This window comes from Lepidochelys olivacea (assembly GCF_965140295.1).
Source record: "Lepidochelys olivacea isolate rLepOli2 genome assembly, chromosome: 9".
Classification (NCBI taxonomy): Eukaryota; Metazoa; Chordata; order Testudines; family Cheloniidae; genus Lepidochelys; species Lepidochelys olivacea.
Genome location: NC_140419.1, coordinates 80,919,282 through 80,937,523, shown reverse-complemented (window position 1 = coordinate 80,937,523; position 18,242 = coordinate 80,919,282). Strand labels below are relative to the sequence as shown.

Genomic DNA, 18,242 nt, shown 5'->3' with positions numbered 1-18,242 from the left:
AATATATAATACATTCTAAGCCAGATTTTGCCTGGCTGCAAGAAGGGAGGGCACAAAAAAGCTCACCCCTTATGCCTCTTCTTTGCCCTGGGTACAGGGACCGGCCACAGTTGCAGTCCCTGGTCTTTCCTGAGGTCATGCTTCTCTAGGGAATATATGAATGTGGGCAATAGGGGAGTGTTTTTTCAGAAGAGTAAATATTGCTGCATAGATCTTCACCTTTTGGTCACTTGGCTATGGACGTATCTGGCCTGTGGCATGGTTTAGCTTTTGATTGGAAAACTGATATCCGTGTTCCTAGATAGAAAAGATAATATCCACGGAGACAAAGGTAAAATATTTTAGAACATAGGTATGACTTTAGCCCCTGTCACTGTGAATGACACATTAGCAAAATATCTTTTAAGCTAAGATTACGTGGCAAATAGTTGGCTTTTATTTGTCACTCTTTTGCACGAAAAACAGGAAGTGTTTAGACATATTTTAATAGAAACATTCCTAAATGCCTGATCTTTTTTTTTTTTTTTTTTTTGCCAACCTTTAATTTTTAACACTTCCCTAAAGAATGAAATGTGCCTGATAGAATCTGGGTTGCATCAGTGAGTTTGGTAAGATGTGCATGTGTCATTTTAACAGTTTGAAGAGCTTTTCTTTTCTGCCAGCCCAGTGCTTTCCCATAGGACACGTACACTGAGACAAACAACGCCTCTTTCCACTCTGTGTGTGTCAGGAATCACAAAACTGTTGTTTATTCTCCAATGATCCTTGAATTCTAACTTTGTATTTGTAGGGGGGTTTGAATATGTTACTGTGACAGTCATCACCTACAGATGCCTTTACCCATAAATCTTGGTGTTGGAAAATATCTGTGCCTCGTTTGAAATGGGTACAGCATGTCTGCATCGGAGAATAATTTTGATAGAACCAAAAAAATGAGTGGTGAATAATAATTGCAGTCATGTATTTTGCTTCAGTTACTATCACATACATTTGCTTTAATTGACTGCCATACAGCATGTAAAAGTAATTGTTAAACCATTCATTGGCTAACCCTGTGCCAAGTGAGCAGAGAATACTGGGTTTTTTTAATTTGTTTCTTTCTTTTTGGTGTTTTTGAAAGTCAGTTCCGTGACTGTGACAACCTAGCAACCTAGTGACAGAGGATGTGGAAAAAGCTAATGTACTCAATGCTTTTTTTGCTTCTGTCTTCACGAACAAGGTCAGCTCCCAGACTGCTGCGCTGGGCATCACAACTTGGGGAGTAGGTGGCCAGCCCTCTGTGGAGAAAGAGGTGGTTAGGGACTATTTAGAAAAGCTGGACGTGCACAAGTCCATGGGGCCGGACGTGTTGCATCCAAGAGTGCTAAAGGAATTGGCGGCTGTGATTGCAGAGCCATTGGCCATTATCTTTGAAAACTCGTGGCGAACGGGGGAAGTCCCGGATGACTGGGAAAAGGCTAATGTAGTGCCAATCTTTAAAAAAGGGAAGAAGGAGGATCCTGGGAACTACAGGCCAGTCAGCCTCACCTCAGTCCCCGGAAAAATCATGGAGCAGGTCCTCAAGGAATCAATCCTGAAGCCCTTAGAGGAGAGGAAAGTGATCAGGAACAGTCAGCATGGATTCACCAAGGGAAGGTCATGCCTGACTAATCTAATCGCCTTCTATGATGAGGTTACTGGTTCTGTGGATGAAGGGAAAGCAGTGGATGTATTGTTTCTTGACTTTAGCAAAACTTTTGACACGGTCTCCCACAGTATTCTTGTCAGCAAGTTATAGAAGTATGGGCTGGATGAATGCACTATAAGGTGGATAGAAAGCTGGCTAGGTTGTCGGGCTCAATGGGTAGTGATCAATGGCTCCATGTCTAGTTGGCAGCCGGTATCAAGTGGAGTGCCCCAGGGGTCGGTCCTGGGGCCGGTTTTGTTCAATATCTTCATGAATGATCTGGAGGATGGTGTGGATTGCACTCTCAGCAAATTTGCGGATGATACTAAACTAGGAGGAGTGGTAGACACGCTGGAGGGCAGGGATAGGATACAGAGGGACCTAGACAAATTGGAGGATTGGGCCAAAAGAAATCTGATGAGGTTCAACAAGGATAAGTGCAGGGTCCTGCACTTAGGATGGAAGAACCCAATGCACCGCTACAGACTAGGGACTGAATGGCTAGGCAGCAGTTCTGTGGAAAAGGACCTGGGGTGACAGTGGACGAGAAGCTGGATATGAGTCAGCAGTGTGCCCTTGTTGCCAAGAAGGCCAATGGCATTTCGGGATGTATAAGTAGGGGCATAGCCAGCAGATCGAGGGACGTGATCGTTCCCCTCTATTCAACATTGGTGAGGCCTCATCTGGAGTACTGTGTCCAGTTTTGGGGCCCACACTACAAGAAGGATGTGGATAAATTGGAGAGAGTCCAGCGAAGGGCAACAAAAATGATTAGGGGTCTGGAACACATGACTTATGAGGAGAGGCTGAGGGAACTGGGATTGTTTAGTCTTCAGAAGAGAAGAATGAGGGGGGATTTGATAGCTGCTTTCAACTACCTGAGAGGTGGTTCCAAAGAGGATGGTTCTAGAATATTCTCAGTGGTAGAAGAGGACAGGACAAGGAGTAATGGTCTCAAGTTGCAGTGGGGGAGGTTTAGGTTGGATATTAGGAAAAACTTTTTCACTAGGAGGGTGGTGAAACACTGGAATGCGTTACCTAGGGAGGTGGTAGAATCTCCTTCCTTAGAAGTTTTTAAGGTCAGGCTTGACAAAGCCCTGGCTGGGATGATTTAATTGGGGATTGGTCCTGCTTTGAGCAGGGGGTTGGACTAAGATGACCTCCTGAGGTCCCTTCCAACCCTGATATTCTATGATTCTATTCTATGATATCGAGAGCTTCATTGTTTTAACTGTTTTGAAATTACAGCTACTTACCTCCTTTCACTACACTAAAATGTAATAAAAAACAGCTACTAATAAATTTGTTACAGTCTCTGAGCCTGACTCTTCTTTTGCTTACATTGGTTTTACTCTGGTGTGATTCCGTGGAGTTAGTCCTGATTTACATCTGTGTAAATGAGATCAGACTCAAATCCTATATACATATATATATTCTGAGATTTGTGTATAGCCTTTAAGCACTCTCAAGATTTTGTGCTAAATAAACTAACACAGACTTTAATAAATATTGTTATTCAACACTTAAAGGAAACTGCTTGTACAATTTTACTTTGGTTTTAATTCAGAACTGTATATACATATTTGAACCAATATCGCTTTAGGGTTCTTTTTCTTCTTAAAAGTTGTGGGGATATTTATTATCTTTTAAAAGAGGGCATGTAGGTTTCAGTTCGCCTACTACAAGAAAAATCTGGTGTATTACCAATCCGCGATAGGATGGCTGAAAAAAATCAGATTAACCTTAAATGAAACAAAGTTACTGCTGCTAGAAAGTGTAGCACATGGGGGAAAGCAAATGTAATTTAGTGTAAAAGTCATTCAGACCGGCTCATCAAGATGATATTGTGAAAAAGATTATGAAGTAATTTATGGCTCCCTAGAAGAGCAAATCTTTCTCTTCAAAATATCTGTATTTTTTATTTGTTATTTTTTAATAGAAGCAATCATCTTACTCGTTCATTTTTTCAACTTCTCATCTTACAGCTGACAGAAACTAAACTACACCAGCCTTCACAATGCCATGATTGTAAGAAAAAATGGACAAAACTGGCCAAGAATAACTTTCTCAGACAAAAGAAGACTTTAGTGGAGAAAGCTTTACTCCAAGATAAATTAGAAGAACAGATTTATGTCAAAGTAAGCAAATGTTATTAAAACAAACACTCCAGTGCATTTTGTACACACTTGCAGTTGTGGAATCCATGAGCCAAATTGCATCCTGATTTATGACCATGCACTCACATAGACTTGCATGCAATGTGAGTCAGGGTGGAATCTGGCCCCATGTTGTTACTAACCTGCATGGGGCTAGATTCTCACCTTGTGCTGATCATGTTTATGGAGCTAGTCTGATTTACATCAACTGATAATCTGACTCACCATTTTCCAGAGGTTTTTTATTTTGAGCATGTCTGGATTGATTTTCCATGATCTGTTTTCTGATTGGCTAGCCAGGAACAAAGTAGTAAATTATATCATTGTTCTAGGATGCCTGCTGGTTACATCGACACAGGCTTCCATCCCATTTTCGTGCTTTTCAAGGAATGGGGTGCAAGGTGACTGCCGCATTGCATGGATGCAGGGCAGTTTTACTGTCGCAGAGGCTGTTCCTTCTGCTCTTTCTTAACCATTACTGTATTATGGTGCTGCCATAAAAAGTGTTCTCATGGGGTTTCAGCTAGAAACCTTGTCTATTTTTCCTTACAGCTTCAATGAGCTCAAGATGACAGCCACCTTGTGGATTGTAGATTTGGAATGCAGAGGTTTTTCGTTTACAATATTCTCCTGCTTGGCATGCACACTTCATCCCTTATCTTATGGATTCTCAAATCATCTTGTCTTGTACCTGAAGCCAGTTTTGTAGTTGCTAGTTTTCCCACTACTCTTCATTCTAAACTATCTAAGTATTTACACCATGCTCATCATCAAGGTTCCTGCGTACCTGATGTAAGGGAGGGGAGTTAGACCTAGTGAAAACTGGCCATAGACTCAGGGAAAGAGGAGGAAGAGTGGCTCTGCAATATGCTCTTTCCATCTGTCAGTGTTACAGAAGCCCTTCCAACCCCATATTCTGCTATTCAGACTTTGTTTTTCTGTATTATGCCTGGGGAGATGGCTAGTCTACAGCATCCTTGACAAATCCAAAGGGATTTCCTCTTGGAGGATAATGTTGACCTGATTGGCTTTCTGTCCCATGGATTCCTACTTTCATGCTAGGAAAGCCTTCTGGAGCATAGGCGGTAAGTTATATCTCCACGTGGTGCCTTGGCACCAGCAATATTCAGAGACCAGGGGCCCAGCTCCACCAATATTTGGGGCTGGGTGTCCCCCCTCAGCCCCACCTGCTGCGTGCGCCTCCTCCCCTGCTGTTGCCCCTGACTGTAGCCTCACTGGGGGTGAGGGGTGGGGCTCCCTCCTATGAGTGTCCCCTGCCTCCCCTTGCGGATCAGAGTGTCCCTGCCTCTGCCTGCAGCTCCATGCTGCCTCCCTGCAGCAACTGCTGCCACAGGGTCCTAGCGCCCCCCATCTCGACTGCCAGGGCAGACTGACTCTGAGCCTGCCCTTCCACCTCAGACCCTTCCCTTTTCCTGCGGGACCCTCCACCAGCACAGGGGGCCACCCCATGCCCGCAGTCACCGCTCCTGCCCCATGCTGGGCAAGGAGGCAGCCCCATCCCTCACCCCCAGTGCGAGGCTACAGTCGGGCAACAGCAGGGGAGGAGGCGCACGCAGCACCCACCGGCACCCACCACGGGGCAGGCGAGGGAGATTCCTGGACCTGAGAGAGGCCCTAGGGGCACGTGCAGTGACAGTGGTGGGGGTGAGTGTGCTGCTGGGGAGGCAGTAAAGGGCTGGGCGAAGTCCTTCTTTCTGGCCCCTGTCCCGGAGCAGCCTGCCTGCACCCCAAACTCATCCCCAGCCCTGCCCCACCCCTGAGCCCACACCCCCAGCCACAGCTTTCACCCCCCCGCACCCTCAACCCTCTACCCTAGCCCTGAGCCCCTCCAACACCACAAACCCCTCATCTCCAGTCCCAGCCAGAGACCTAATCCCCCGCACCCTAACCCTCTGCCCCAGCCCTGAGCCTCTCTAACACCCCAACCCCCAACAGAGCCCTCACCCCCTACACCCCTACTCTCGCCCTGAGCCCCTCCCACACCCCAAACCCTTCATCTGCAGCCACACCCCCCAGCCCTCACCCCTGCACTCCCTCCCTCTGCACCCCCTCCCATCCCCAAACTCCCTCCCAGAACCTGCACCCCCTCCCTCCGCACGCCCTCCCATCCCCAAACTCCCTCCCAGAGCCTGCACCCTGAATCCCAATCCCCTGCCCCAGCCTAGGGCCTGCACCCCAGACCTCCTCCCCCACCCAAACTCCCTCCCAGACCCTTGGGCAGGTGGGGGACGGACTTTGGGCAGGGGCGGGTTCTGGGCACCGCCAAAAATTATACAAACCTGCAGCCCCTGTAATCTGGAGTGGGTTGCAGTAGGCCCTGACAGCATGGGCCATGACATGTACCTAGGGAGCTGAATAAAGGCAGTGAGCCTCTCTGTCCCTGTCCCGTCCGTCTCAGATGTCCTGAGATCGCTGGGATTTCTCTGGTTTGCTGGCTCTCACATCCTGTTCACTCTGATGTGGGGAGAATCCTCGTTCTCTGATGCAGTGTTCTTCAGGATATTGTGAGCTATAACTTATTAAATTTGCTGGCCCTTCTATGGGTAGCTCTGCACAAGGGATAATTTGGCCCTTAAGATGGCCCGTATCATTATAGTACGTGACAGATGCATACTCACTGCAGTTTTCTTTTATTTCAGGACTCGCTTACACTTATAGGAGAAATACACAAAAACCTCCCCAAGCTTTCAGAGGATCCAAGGAGCATATGGCAAAGACTGAATGAGAGAGGTCAGAAAGTGTAGGGCCTGGTTGTGATGAGCATTAATCAAAGAATGTAAGAGCTGGCAAAAATCTTCTGGTGACACTCATGTGCCTAATGCCTCCTAATGAGAACTGTTTTGTTAGTGACAAACTGATCAGTGGGTAAATATCCTTGCAGGTAGAACCAGATATTCACAGAGCACAAGATTCCAACCGACAGTCCTGCTATGTGTCCTTCCCGAATGCAAAAGCTGCAATACAGTGTCATCCAACCAAATACATTTTTCAAATTATGGAAGCTGACATTTTTTTATTATTATTCTGACAAGGAATAACTATTGTTTTTGTGCGTTTGCTTATGGGATTTCAGAGCAGCTCACTGCTTCTTCCATCTGTACAAAAAATAGATGGTTCTGTTTTTCTGGGTGGGGAGGTGTAATTATTGGGCTTCAGCTCAATCTTTGCGTTCTGCCTCCTGTTAAATTGAAAGCTAGAGCCCCAGGTGGAGGAGAGAAAGAGACGGTTGCAGAGTAACTGTAAAAGGAATAAAATGAAACTGGGCATTTATAGAACTGGAATAATGAGAATGTGAACTGAAATAAATCAGTAACCCTGAGGATGCCAATAGGACAAGAAATGGCATTAAATTAATCATAGTACCTGTCTGGGGTGGATGTTTAGAAAGAGAAAGAAAACAAAATACAGAATAAAACTGGAATAAAATATCAATTAAGATAATATTTTGACTGTTTTCTGAACTTGCTGATGCATTTACTGTCACTGTCTATCGATTCCTGAAAAGGAATGTCACTATCTCATTGAGATTATCTCTGGGTGAAAGTCTGGTACGACATAGGAAGTCCAAGTAAAGAGGCTTTGCACAGGAGATCTCTGGGGGCTGGAAGCAGTGAAATCCTTCTGCTCACTCCAAGCAGGGCATGTAGACAGCAGAACCATGACCACTACTATGGTCATCATCATGGCTTCCACTGACAGCCGTAGCACATTCCATCATCCCACATTGGCAATGTGTAGCCAGTGGATCCACATGAGTTGCAGACTCGCTGGCCTCTGTAACCTCCATGTTTTCAGCGCATTTGGGCCTTCCACAGCAATTGAGGATCTAGGTAGACATTTGTCTATATAATGTGTATATGAAGGAGATCACTGCCTAATAGTTCAGTGGCTTGTTAAGACATTAGAATGGTACTTTGGTGTTGCATTTTTTTCCCTTTTGGTAAAAGAAAATCTATTGATGGGGTTGATTTGATGTTCTGTTTAAACAAACTACAGGTATGTAGGTGTTACATATACTATGTACTGTAGTTATCAGATCAGTGTACGCAGGGTTGTGTGTTTAGCCACATGGTTTCACGATGCACACATCAATATAAAGCATGAAAATAAATTAGGATGGAGGGAATTAGAGGTTCACTTAGATTATCCTTGATCTTGTGGTATGAATAACCTCCATGAACGATTTCATTAGTTTTGCCTGAGTAGGTGAGGCCTTCACGGAATCTCTAGAGCAGTCTTAAATTCTTTAATACTAGCCGTTCTCATTCCTTCACTGGCAGCTTATTCCACCTTTTAGCAACCCTCTGGGCAAAGTAGCCCATCCTAAGAACTCCCATTAGCATCACTTTCAGTTTTAGATCACGACTGCAACTTATATAGCTATCTTATATGGTGAACAAGATGCCACTGGATTTTTTTGTTAATGCACCATCCTTAGGTATCTTAAAATCCCCCTCCTATCTCCCACTTCTATAACCCTGTTCACATTAGACATTCCATCTCTGCCCCATTTGTCTTGTGACTCCACTCCCTCTCCCTTCCCAAACTCTGCCTAATTCTTTGTTGACCTTTTTGGAACTCCATTAGCAAAAGTTCACCCGTTACTCAACATAAGGTCTCATAAGAGCTCTGTTATGGAGCAGTGATAGCAAAGTACACACACAAAAAGGGAGGCCATGCCTAAGACCCTCTGAAAATTTACCCTTGCATAACACAGTGCAAAATAATACATCTGTGTAGCTTTGTTTCACTACTAAAAACAGGGAATATTAGATACAGCGTTCTAAATACATGTGGACAGGACACAACAGTGCATTTGAGCTCTGCTTTTGGTGTTTAGATTGTCACTGGAAATCTTGAAGTATTTCTTTTTAACTCTTAGTTGTCAACTCTTTGTAGAAATACACTGAATTATAAGATCTTTGGATCAGGCACTTACCAATTTTATTTTCCCACAGTGCACCATGCACACCCAATTTAGAGAGGCAGTTCAGAAAATTCATTTAAAAATTCACCAGCCGTATGGTCTGTGGTGTGTATCTTTTTCTGCTACTCAGTACTGCAGGCTTAGAACAGTTTTGGAGTTCTTCTCTTTCATATTTTAACTCTGGGATCTGAACACATATTTTCTGTTCCCAGGTTGCAGTTATTGCTGATGTACAGTATGAAGCAAATGAGAGAGCTTGCCCTGTAAATTACTTATTTCATACTCCTGCAGGGACTGAGACTAGTAACCAAAGAATTTTGACATGGAGACCACAGAAAGGCGCCTAGATCGGTGCTCTTCCTTTTATACTCCCCACAAGCCATTTATTTTTCTGAGAGAGATTTTTGGTTTGATCTGGAAAAACATCTTTAAAACTGTGATCAAGAAAAATTTATTCATCTGGTTTCCTTGTCTGTGCTGATTGGGGTATAAAAGGAGCAAGACTGATGAGGGGCGAGTCATACAGTAAGTAGATGTGTCACTGAAACAAATTAGTCCATCCATTGTGAAGTGTCATTTAGAGTTTTTCTTTTTTGGTTTTCATACTGCACACTGTTACCCTTTTTTAATCCTCTGAATGATTCGTGAAGTACTAGAGTTTATTGCTGTGAACATCTTGCAAATGCAGAAATTATTTGTTTTTGTTGCATACACTGATTTATTTTACATATTCATTGGTAATGGTTTTTGTGATGCTGCACTTTTTTTGTTGCTAACCTCACCATGAATGTTGCTGAACTGACAACCTGAAAGATTATTATCCTGAAAGTAGCACCAGACTGATACAGCATTGGCTACTATGGCAGTGCAATCTCCCCCTGAACTGTCACACCTCTCCCTGAAGAGATAACCTCTGAGGGGATGAAGTTAACTCCAAGCCCATTTATTCCTTAGCCTCTTTTCTGAGCACCAATTATAGGAGTGGACTCTATGATATGGATGCTTGCCACTAGGAAATAGGCCAAAATGTCCATTTCATTCCCCATAGGCCACTGCAATGCCTTTAGATGGTTATGATGTTCGATTGCTACTGACCTGGACTGGATTTAAACAAGGGCAGAGGTGAAAAACTGTATATCCAATTTCGGATCCCTTGTGCTATCTGCGGCTTAGCTAGTTTCTTTACCAGTAAGCCTTATAGCAGTCTTAAATTTCTTCATTGTGTGCAGGCACACTCACTGGGAGAGAAGTTTAGAAGTGCCACAAGCTCTCTAGTGCCCCCTGCCTTGTCAGAAACTCATCCCTGATCAACAACCTACATAGCTTCATTGGTGCCAAGATTATACAAATTCACCTTTCCCTCCTTGAGATACCTTTCTCCGTAGCCAGTGTCATCAGTGCCGATGAAGCCAGTCCAATCCCATTCATTCAAATTGAAAGTTTGTCAGGAGCGTTGAACTGGTGGTAATGAAGTGAAAGGTTTACTGCTTTAAAGAATAGTGCCCTCCTGTGGCGATGAATCATCATATTGACACAGTGCCCAAATTCTACGCCACTGCAAATCTGGACTATATCTGATTTCAGTGCAGTTAACCCAGAATATATACCCTGGTATCGAATTTGAAAGTTGTTCTAATATGTATATATTTTTTTAAATAATAATGTGCCCTGTGTCTTCAGGTCACAACTTAAATATTATCTCGTAGAACAAAGAAATTACCTTTTATTGTCTCTGCTAAATAAAAACTTAGCTGGACACACAAACATGCGCAAATTACTGCTGCATACAGTATAGGTGTTATAGTAAGTGGCACTTTGTTAAAAATGTAAAATGTTTCAGAGGTTTTTTTATTTTCACGAATGTATATATCAGTAATGTATGGATTAGGTTTTCATTTTTGTCCTCCCCAGTCTACTGTCCCTTTCTCTCACATAGTTGATATACTGTAGGTCTTTACCTACACAGACTGGAAAATGGGATTGATGAGTTGTGCGGGGTGGTGGGGGGAATGCCACTTTGCCCGTTCCCCAAATAAGTTAGTGGGTACCTTGTTCTTTTCAGAACATGTCTTTCAAGTTGCTAATAAAATAGATCAGGGGGCCCTATGAAAGCATTATCCACCTTCTGGACATGGGCATTCACTGCTTCTTTATTTATTTATTTTGTAACAAAATAGTACTGTTTGTTCTCACATTGAATAGTGTGTATGATCCATAAATACATTGTAAAATAGATCTGTAGCATGTAACAGAGTCTGCCTTTAGAATATCCCATGAAAATCCATATTTTTGTTGTTAGCACTGTTAAGAACATTTACATCTTTAATCTTCTTGCCAGTTTTTAAATTGAACTTTTTTGCCTACAGAAGCAAGTGTACAGCATTATCACAGTATTACAGCTTGTTTAAAAATACATACAGCACCAGCTAATGGTAATTGCAAGCAAGCTATATACTTGAGCAGGGTTTTTGTTTGCATTTTTTACATATTTTCTACATTTTAAAACAGCTACTTATACTGATGTTATATCCAACACTTTGTTAGAAAATATTACTTACATATGTTACCCACAATAGAGTCGGCATCTTTTGCATGACATAACATTACAGGCGTCAAAAATAGAAACACACCATTGTAAGCCTGGTTAAAAATAATAGCAAGCTTTAAAAAAGTGTGTTCAGCTTGCATGCTCCTTAATAAGTCTGGGCCCATCATGTGAGGTGCTGAGTGCCCTCAATTCCCACAGAAGTAAAGTGCCATCAGAACTTTGCAGCACTGGACCCTAAACAAAATAAATTGAATGATTATCAACATACAGTCTGCTAGCAAACATAGGGCTCAATCCTGCAAGCCCTCTGTGCATGGAACTCTTCTTGAAGTCTTTGTGAGTTCTGCCCCAGAAGGCTTTCAGGACTGGGTAGTAATTGGATAAAATCCTGTGGACCTTACTCAAATAAAGCTCCCATTAACTTCTCAAATTTTGAGCCGGATCATCTGCTAATGCAAATCATCATCGCTCTATCAACTCCCGTCAGCTATGTTGATTGGAACGAGCTGAGACTCTGGCCCTTTGACTGCCATGGGAATTTTGATAGAGTAAGGACAGCAGGGTTTGACATACTGTTTTTTAATAAATAAAATGCAGATTAAAATACATGGTTGCATTGGTTTTACTTTGCACAAATGAGACAACTGAATATTTTTGACTTATAATAAAGCTGTTGGAAATTTCCAAACCATTAATAATTCTTACAAATTAGGTAAAACCAGGATATATTTAGGTGGATATTTCAATATGTAACTTCCAATAGTTAGTTATTTTTCACTTTCAGGTGAAACTGGGATGAAGGGATTTAAGACCATTAGGAACTGCCTGTCTGATTTTCAGGTAATGCAGGAATATTTCATGTTCGATTGATTTCTTTTATGAAACAAGTCCTGACATGCTTTGGAACATGCTCTTTTCATGGTCTCGCTGATATTCCTCTTGCGCTTTCTGCAGTCTTTTACCCCTCAGTTGCCACTTGTGGAAACAGTAGGTCACTAGGGATGTCATTATCAAAGAGAAAATAATGATCAGCACTATTGTCAGTGCAACCGTGGATGAGAGGGACCCTTCTAGCTGTTTAGATTCAGTATCTCCTGTTGCATTCAGCTTAGCAAAGTTTTCATATTCTGTCAAAGCCAAAAGTGCAGGTACAGGAGTTTCATTGAACTTGGGCCTCATTGGGATTCAGTAGTTGCCCTCACTCACTCAAATTTCTGAAAAAACATGAACTAGGATTCCCACATAGCCCACGTTGTCCACAAGAAATTTTTTTCTCAGCGTCTCAAGGCATAGATGGGGCTCAGAAGTATTATTTGTTTATGAAGCCATGCAGCTTATAAGGAAGAGGATGTGTCAGAAAGTTAACAATGCATGTTATCTATATCCAAACAGTGTATAAGTCAGAAACTGGTGCTCACTGTCATCTCTGTCAGAAGAAAAAGCTGTTGATCTCACTGCCAGTTTTTGAATCTTTGTTTTCTTGAATGGATAACTGGAGAAAATCAAATCAATTTTCCTGTAACATTGTGGTGTCAGGGCTCCTCCTCAGGCTTAAAGGAAAAATAAGCGCTACAATGAGCACAGTTTACATCTTATGAATTTGCTTCACAATGAGTGTTTTCTTTCCCCCGAAGTATTCCCCAAAGAGAGTAAAATCCAAGGCAGATTTTTTGCTGAGAGGCGGACTTGGTTTTTCTAACATTGTAGTTTCTAACAAAATCAGTTACAGAAAAAAATCTTTCATTCTAATGAAGGCCTTTCTTTCCTCTTCTTTAATATTTGTTCTCACATTCACCTTGTCTGGAAGAGATTTTATTTTTTGTTCTTTTTAAACTGGAAATTCAGAGATGTCATCACTGATTGCAAAGCTGGGGTCTGGAAAAATTACCTAGGTTAAGAATGACATAGGGTTAGATAAGAGTTTTGCTCTCGTCAGCTGTCACCTGAGCTAAACGCTAGAATCTTAAAGACTTGATTTTGTATACTGTGATATAACTTAAAACCACAAGAATTGTTTTATTTCTGTTTGCCATGAATATTGGCATAGAGCCCAGTCCTGCAAAAATTTAATCATGTGAGCAGTTCCATTGAAGTCAAAAGGGGCAAGTCTAGTGAAGGACAACTGGGGTGAGGAAGGGTTTGCAGGATCAGAACCTCACTGTGCTTCAGATGTCATTCTGAAGTTCAGTTTAAAGTCAGGAGGGACCATACTCTGCTGTCCTGACTCTGGCAGAACTGCCATTGAGGTCATTTCTTTCTCCCTCCAGTCAGGATAGCAGGATTTGGTCCCATAAGATTTTCTTTTGGGAAGGAGAGTGATGAACATTTTTAGAGCTATTTATTTGAAATAACAGATTGCTTCAAGCCCCCTCCATCAGACTTCCAAGTGCTTCAAGGCCAAAATTAGGTCTTGGAGATGTTGCATCACAAGCATTTGTTCTAAGATTCTCCATATAACAAGATGCAGTTGTAACAGATCCTGCTTCTGGAAATCTGTGGCTCATCCCACTCAGGCTAGCAGAGAACTGATGGTCTGCTTTACTAATTAACAGCACTTCTAAGCCATTCTTGACTGTAATAAAGACTGTTTACTATAGATTAGCATTCTATTGATGTTATAAGATGTAAATGAGCAGTTCTTGCCAGTTAGAAACAATATGTTCACAGAGTGAAAAATAAATGTCTATTTTAAAGAAAGTTTAAAAGCCAGCATTTAGTTTAGCTTAGGACAATAAAAAACTTGTTGGTAAAGCTGATTGCAAGTTTATTGCATATAAGAAAACTATAGGCGGGGAACACCTAGCTTCTTTAATGAGTAAGTCTACTGGTTGCACTGTTCAGAAAGGCTATCTCAGGAGGTTTTGAGCAACAATGTTATTATAATGCTATCCAGCTCCACAAACAGCACCATTGTCAAGCAGCCGAAGGCAGGAAACTGGGATGAAGGGATTTAAGACCATTAGGAACTGCCTGTCTGATTTTCAGTGTTGCTGTAAGCCCACCACCCACTCTGAAGTCCATGGGCATGGAGTATGCTCAGTGCCTCTGAAAAATTAGGTCTTGTCATACCTTACCCAGCCAATCATCCATCTAACATAGTATCCCCTCTCTAACCGGCTTTTACCAGATACGTCAGAAAAAGATGTAAAATCTTCATAAGACACCCAGCCAGGTGTACAATACTATAATGTGAAGATGAGTGGGGATTCTTCCCGGCTCCATTTGACAGTGAAGGTGGCCATGTTTTCAGAATCAAAATTGGGGTGGTTTTATGTCAAGATATTTTAGGACTGTGAAATAGAGCTCTGAATTCTTGCTCCTTTCTTTGGTTGAAAAGTAACAATGGTCTTGTGGTTAAGGGGAAGTTCTATGGCCTATATTAAGGATGTGGTCAGACTAGATGATGACAATGGTCCCTTCCGGACTTAGAATCTGTTTATCTGTAAGGCAACTGGATTGACAATCAGAATCAGGAGGTCTCAGCGTTCAGTTCCTAGCTCTGACACAGTTTCCCTGTGTAATTTTGGGCAAATTACGTATAAGAAAACAACAGGTGCCTTAGTTCCCCATCTGTAGAATGGGGATGTTAATGCTTCTTTTGTCTGTCTTGTCTATTCAATTTGTAAGCTTGTTGGGGTGAGGAATATCTCTTACTACATGATTGTGCGTGCTTTGCAGAGTGGAGCCCCAATATCAGTCAAGGCCTCTAGGCACTACAGTGATAAATAATAATCTGCTTCACCTGCAGCAGTGGAGTAGCTCAAAGAAAAGCTTTTCTTTGCCTCTTCCCCCTGCACATCTCTATCCATTGCTGCCCTCCCATTCATGCTTCTGGCAACCATAGAGAGGAGGGAAGTGAGAGACAAAGGGACCACAGGGTAACCCCTCCTTCCCAGCCGGAGCAGAGCTTTTGCACTGCCTAGACTGGAACGTCAACTCAGACACAAACTGCAGTGTTGTCATCTGACATGTCATGACAAGAATTGACCCTGAACACTGGTTGAAGCAAAGCCAATACTCCTTATATGAAGAGTTTGACATGTTAAAAAAATGTATAGCAGTAAAACTAGCTCTGGAACAAACACCTAGTAATTATAAAAACCTGCAGGAAATACCCTTTCACACAATGTTTAATTAGACTGCGGAACTCAGAGCCACAGCATGCTGAGACCAAGGATGTAGCAAGATTCAAAAAAAGATTGGACACTTTCATGGATAACAAGAATATCCAAAGTTATAAAAAGTTAATGCTGAAAAACAATGTTGGAAGGAACATAAAATGTCACGTTTCAAGGTTTAAGCCAATCTCAAACTTTAAGAGAGCAGGAGGAGACCTTCGTAGAATACCAGATTAGCCCCCTTCAGACTGCAAGGTTTCTCGTACCTTCTTCTGAAACACGTGGTGCTGGACATTGTCAGAGACTGGACTAGATGGACCACGGGTCTGATCCAGTCTGGTAGTTCCTATGTCCCTATTAATGTTTTGACTGATGAAATTAAAGCACAAGATATTTCAGGGATCCCTGCAGACACTGGGACAACATGTGAAAAATCAGAATTGTCCCAGGATGTATTTTACAATCAGTTTATGTTCAAAACATGAGTATTGGTAGCTCTGGACTTTTATTCTAGCTCATACTTTTATTATTATTATTATATTTTATTATTCATCAAAGTGTTTAATCCTTTTTTAAATATAAAAGAACCTCAAAACCTCCTCCAACTGAGGCAATTTCATCGTTTTTCTTATTCAGTCTGTATTTTAAAAGTACAAACTATACTGTGTTGTTAATCTGTAATTCTCATCAGTCTTTTAAGTAAAATGGAGTACTTTAAAAGTAGTGACCTTCAAAGATCCCAATCTCCACTTAGCAATTAATCTGTGTCCATATGATCTGTTCTTTTGAGCAGAAGGGTAGCAGTTAAAATTTCCAACCACCTGTAGTATTTTGTGAAAACTGTTGGAGACTCTTGGAAGGTGAATACATTTTCTGCATGGTGAATGTATAAAAGAAGAAAGAAATCCTAGCATCTGCTTCTATTGAAGTAACTCATATTTTTGCACCTGAAACCTCTGGTGACAGGATGGGGCCCTTAGTGCTATGTTTAAATTTAGCCCAGGGCTTTTAGGGTGCCTTTAAATCAGCATATTAGCCACACACAAAAAAGTACACATTTCAGATTGTGAGTGTAAGGTCAACTGCTCTTCCCACTGAAATGTAAAAGTCAACAGCCTCTCATGGGAAAACTTCCCTTTTAAAAACCATTTAGTAGGATCTATGCCCTTTTTTAATACCTAATTTCATTCGCACAGCCATTTAGGACCAGAAACAGCCATGGGCCCTTAATATGTAGGCGAGTTCTGCTGTATTTATCATATACACTGCTAAACTGTTCCTCAGACGTTCTTGTCAACTGCTGGAAATGGCCCACCTTGATTATCACTACAAAAGGTTCTCCCTCGCCCCCCCCCCCCCTTGCTGGTAATAGCTCACCTTAAGTGATCACTCTGGTTACAGTGTGTATGATAACACCCATTGTTTCATGTTCTCTATGTATATAAATCTCCCCACTGTATTTTCCACTGAATGCATCTGATGAAGTGAGCTGTAGCTCACGAAAGCTTATGCTCAAATAAATTTGTTAGTCTCTAAGGTGCCACAAGTCCTCCTTTTCTTTTTGCTGCTAAACTTGTACCAGAGGAGAGGAAAAAAACACTTCCAAGTGGAGAGTTTGCCTGCCCCTGCTGGTTTCTCACCACCTGAACTTTTTAGAATTTAAGACTCAGGGTGAAATTCTGGCTCCATTGAAATCAGTGAGAGTTTTCAAGCAAGGAGCGGTAGTTAATTACAGTGTAAATGGGGAAAAAAGACAAAGGCAGATTTGTTTCTAAATTAAATGGTTTTCAGAGGGGTTTTTTTACTAGTTATCAATGCATCTTTTGAATGACAAAAGAATCTTTAATGTGGAACATATATTAAAAGCTAAAGTATTTCATAGTAAAAGCTCAAACAAAACAAGAATGTCCCTCCTTGAAGTTGACCCTCAGGAATAAAAATGTAAATGTATTTGGTTCATTCTGAATACTGGGCAACAAATTATTTCTTATGTTGTTCGGTTGTTTTCATGTATCAGTGAAATGTCTTTGGTGTCTCTTGCTTAAGCATTGCTGGAGTTCACTTTCGTAGAGATCTAATACCCCAATAATGTGTACACCTAAATTCCATTAACGTTTAACAAGTATATTGAGCACATTACAATGGAGTGAATAAAACCTGTTAATTTTAAGGTGACAGAATGTCTTGCACTAAGGATGTATAAGGTGGCTCAGATTGTTGATCACAAACAAAAGAGTATGGTATTGATACAATATGTAACACAGTTTAGAGTCAGATTCTGCCACCCTTGCTCATGTTGAGTAGCATCTTCTTATTCTGAGCTATGATACTACTCAATTTGAGTTAGGGAAGCAGAACTGGATTTTAAGATCCTTAGTGGAGGGATTGTCTTTTCTTGTGTGTTGGCCTCTAATAATTTTATTTGATTGAACAAATATACATTCCTGAAGTGTGTTCTCTGTACTTCTAAATGGAATTCTCCAATAGGGAGCCTGCAGGTGGATTTTGAATTTTCTTCCAGTTTTGGGGGAGAGAGGAAGAATGGAATGTTTGATTATAGTTTGCATGAAAAGCATTCTTGGTCCTCCCCTACCTTGCCCTCTCCCCTAATAAAAGAGAGCCTCAGACAAAGATAAATTCAGATTAGCTGAATCTGATAACATGATTTATAACTGGAAACAAGATAACTTTGTTTAAAGTTAATCAGCAGCTTTGTGACTTCGTGTAGGAAGTTGTCTGCCCTGTATGTGAGAGCAGAATATGGCCTACTCTATTTATCACTGTGCTTTTTATTAATAAACTAACA

General features: G+C 41.7%; 1 protein-coding gene across 4 annotated transcripts in view; it reads left to right on the top strand.

The window, feature by feature from the left end:
* Nucleotides 1–7,284, top strand: part of LOC311525839 (uncharacterized protein C8orf48) — a 46,032-nt gene extending 38,748 nt beyond the window's left edge. For 3 of the 4 annotated variants that reach the window (XM_084638239.1, XM_084638237.1, XM_084638238.1), the window contains 2 exons: nucleotides 3,652–3,804; nucleotides 6,483–7,284. In XM_084638239.1, coding sequence (XP_084494365.1) covers nucleotides 3,652–3,804; nucleotides 6,483–6,587 — 258 coding nt within the window. In that variant the 3' untranslated portion in view covers nucleotides 6,588–7,284. Of the gene's footprint in view, nucleotides 1–3,651; nucleotides 3,805–4,374; nucleotides 4,908–6,482 lie in introns of all 4 variants that reach the window. The other variant, XR_014712874.1, reaches the window with a different exon arrangement.
* Nucleotides 7,285–18,242: the final 10,958 nt, after the last annotated feature.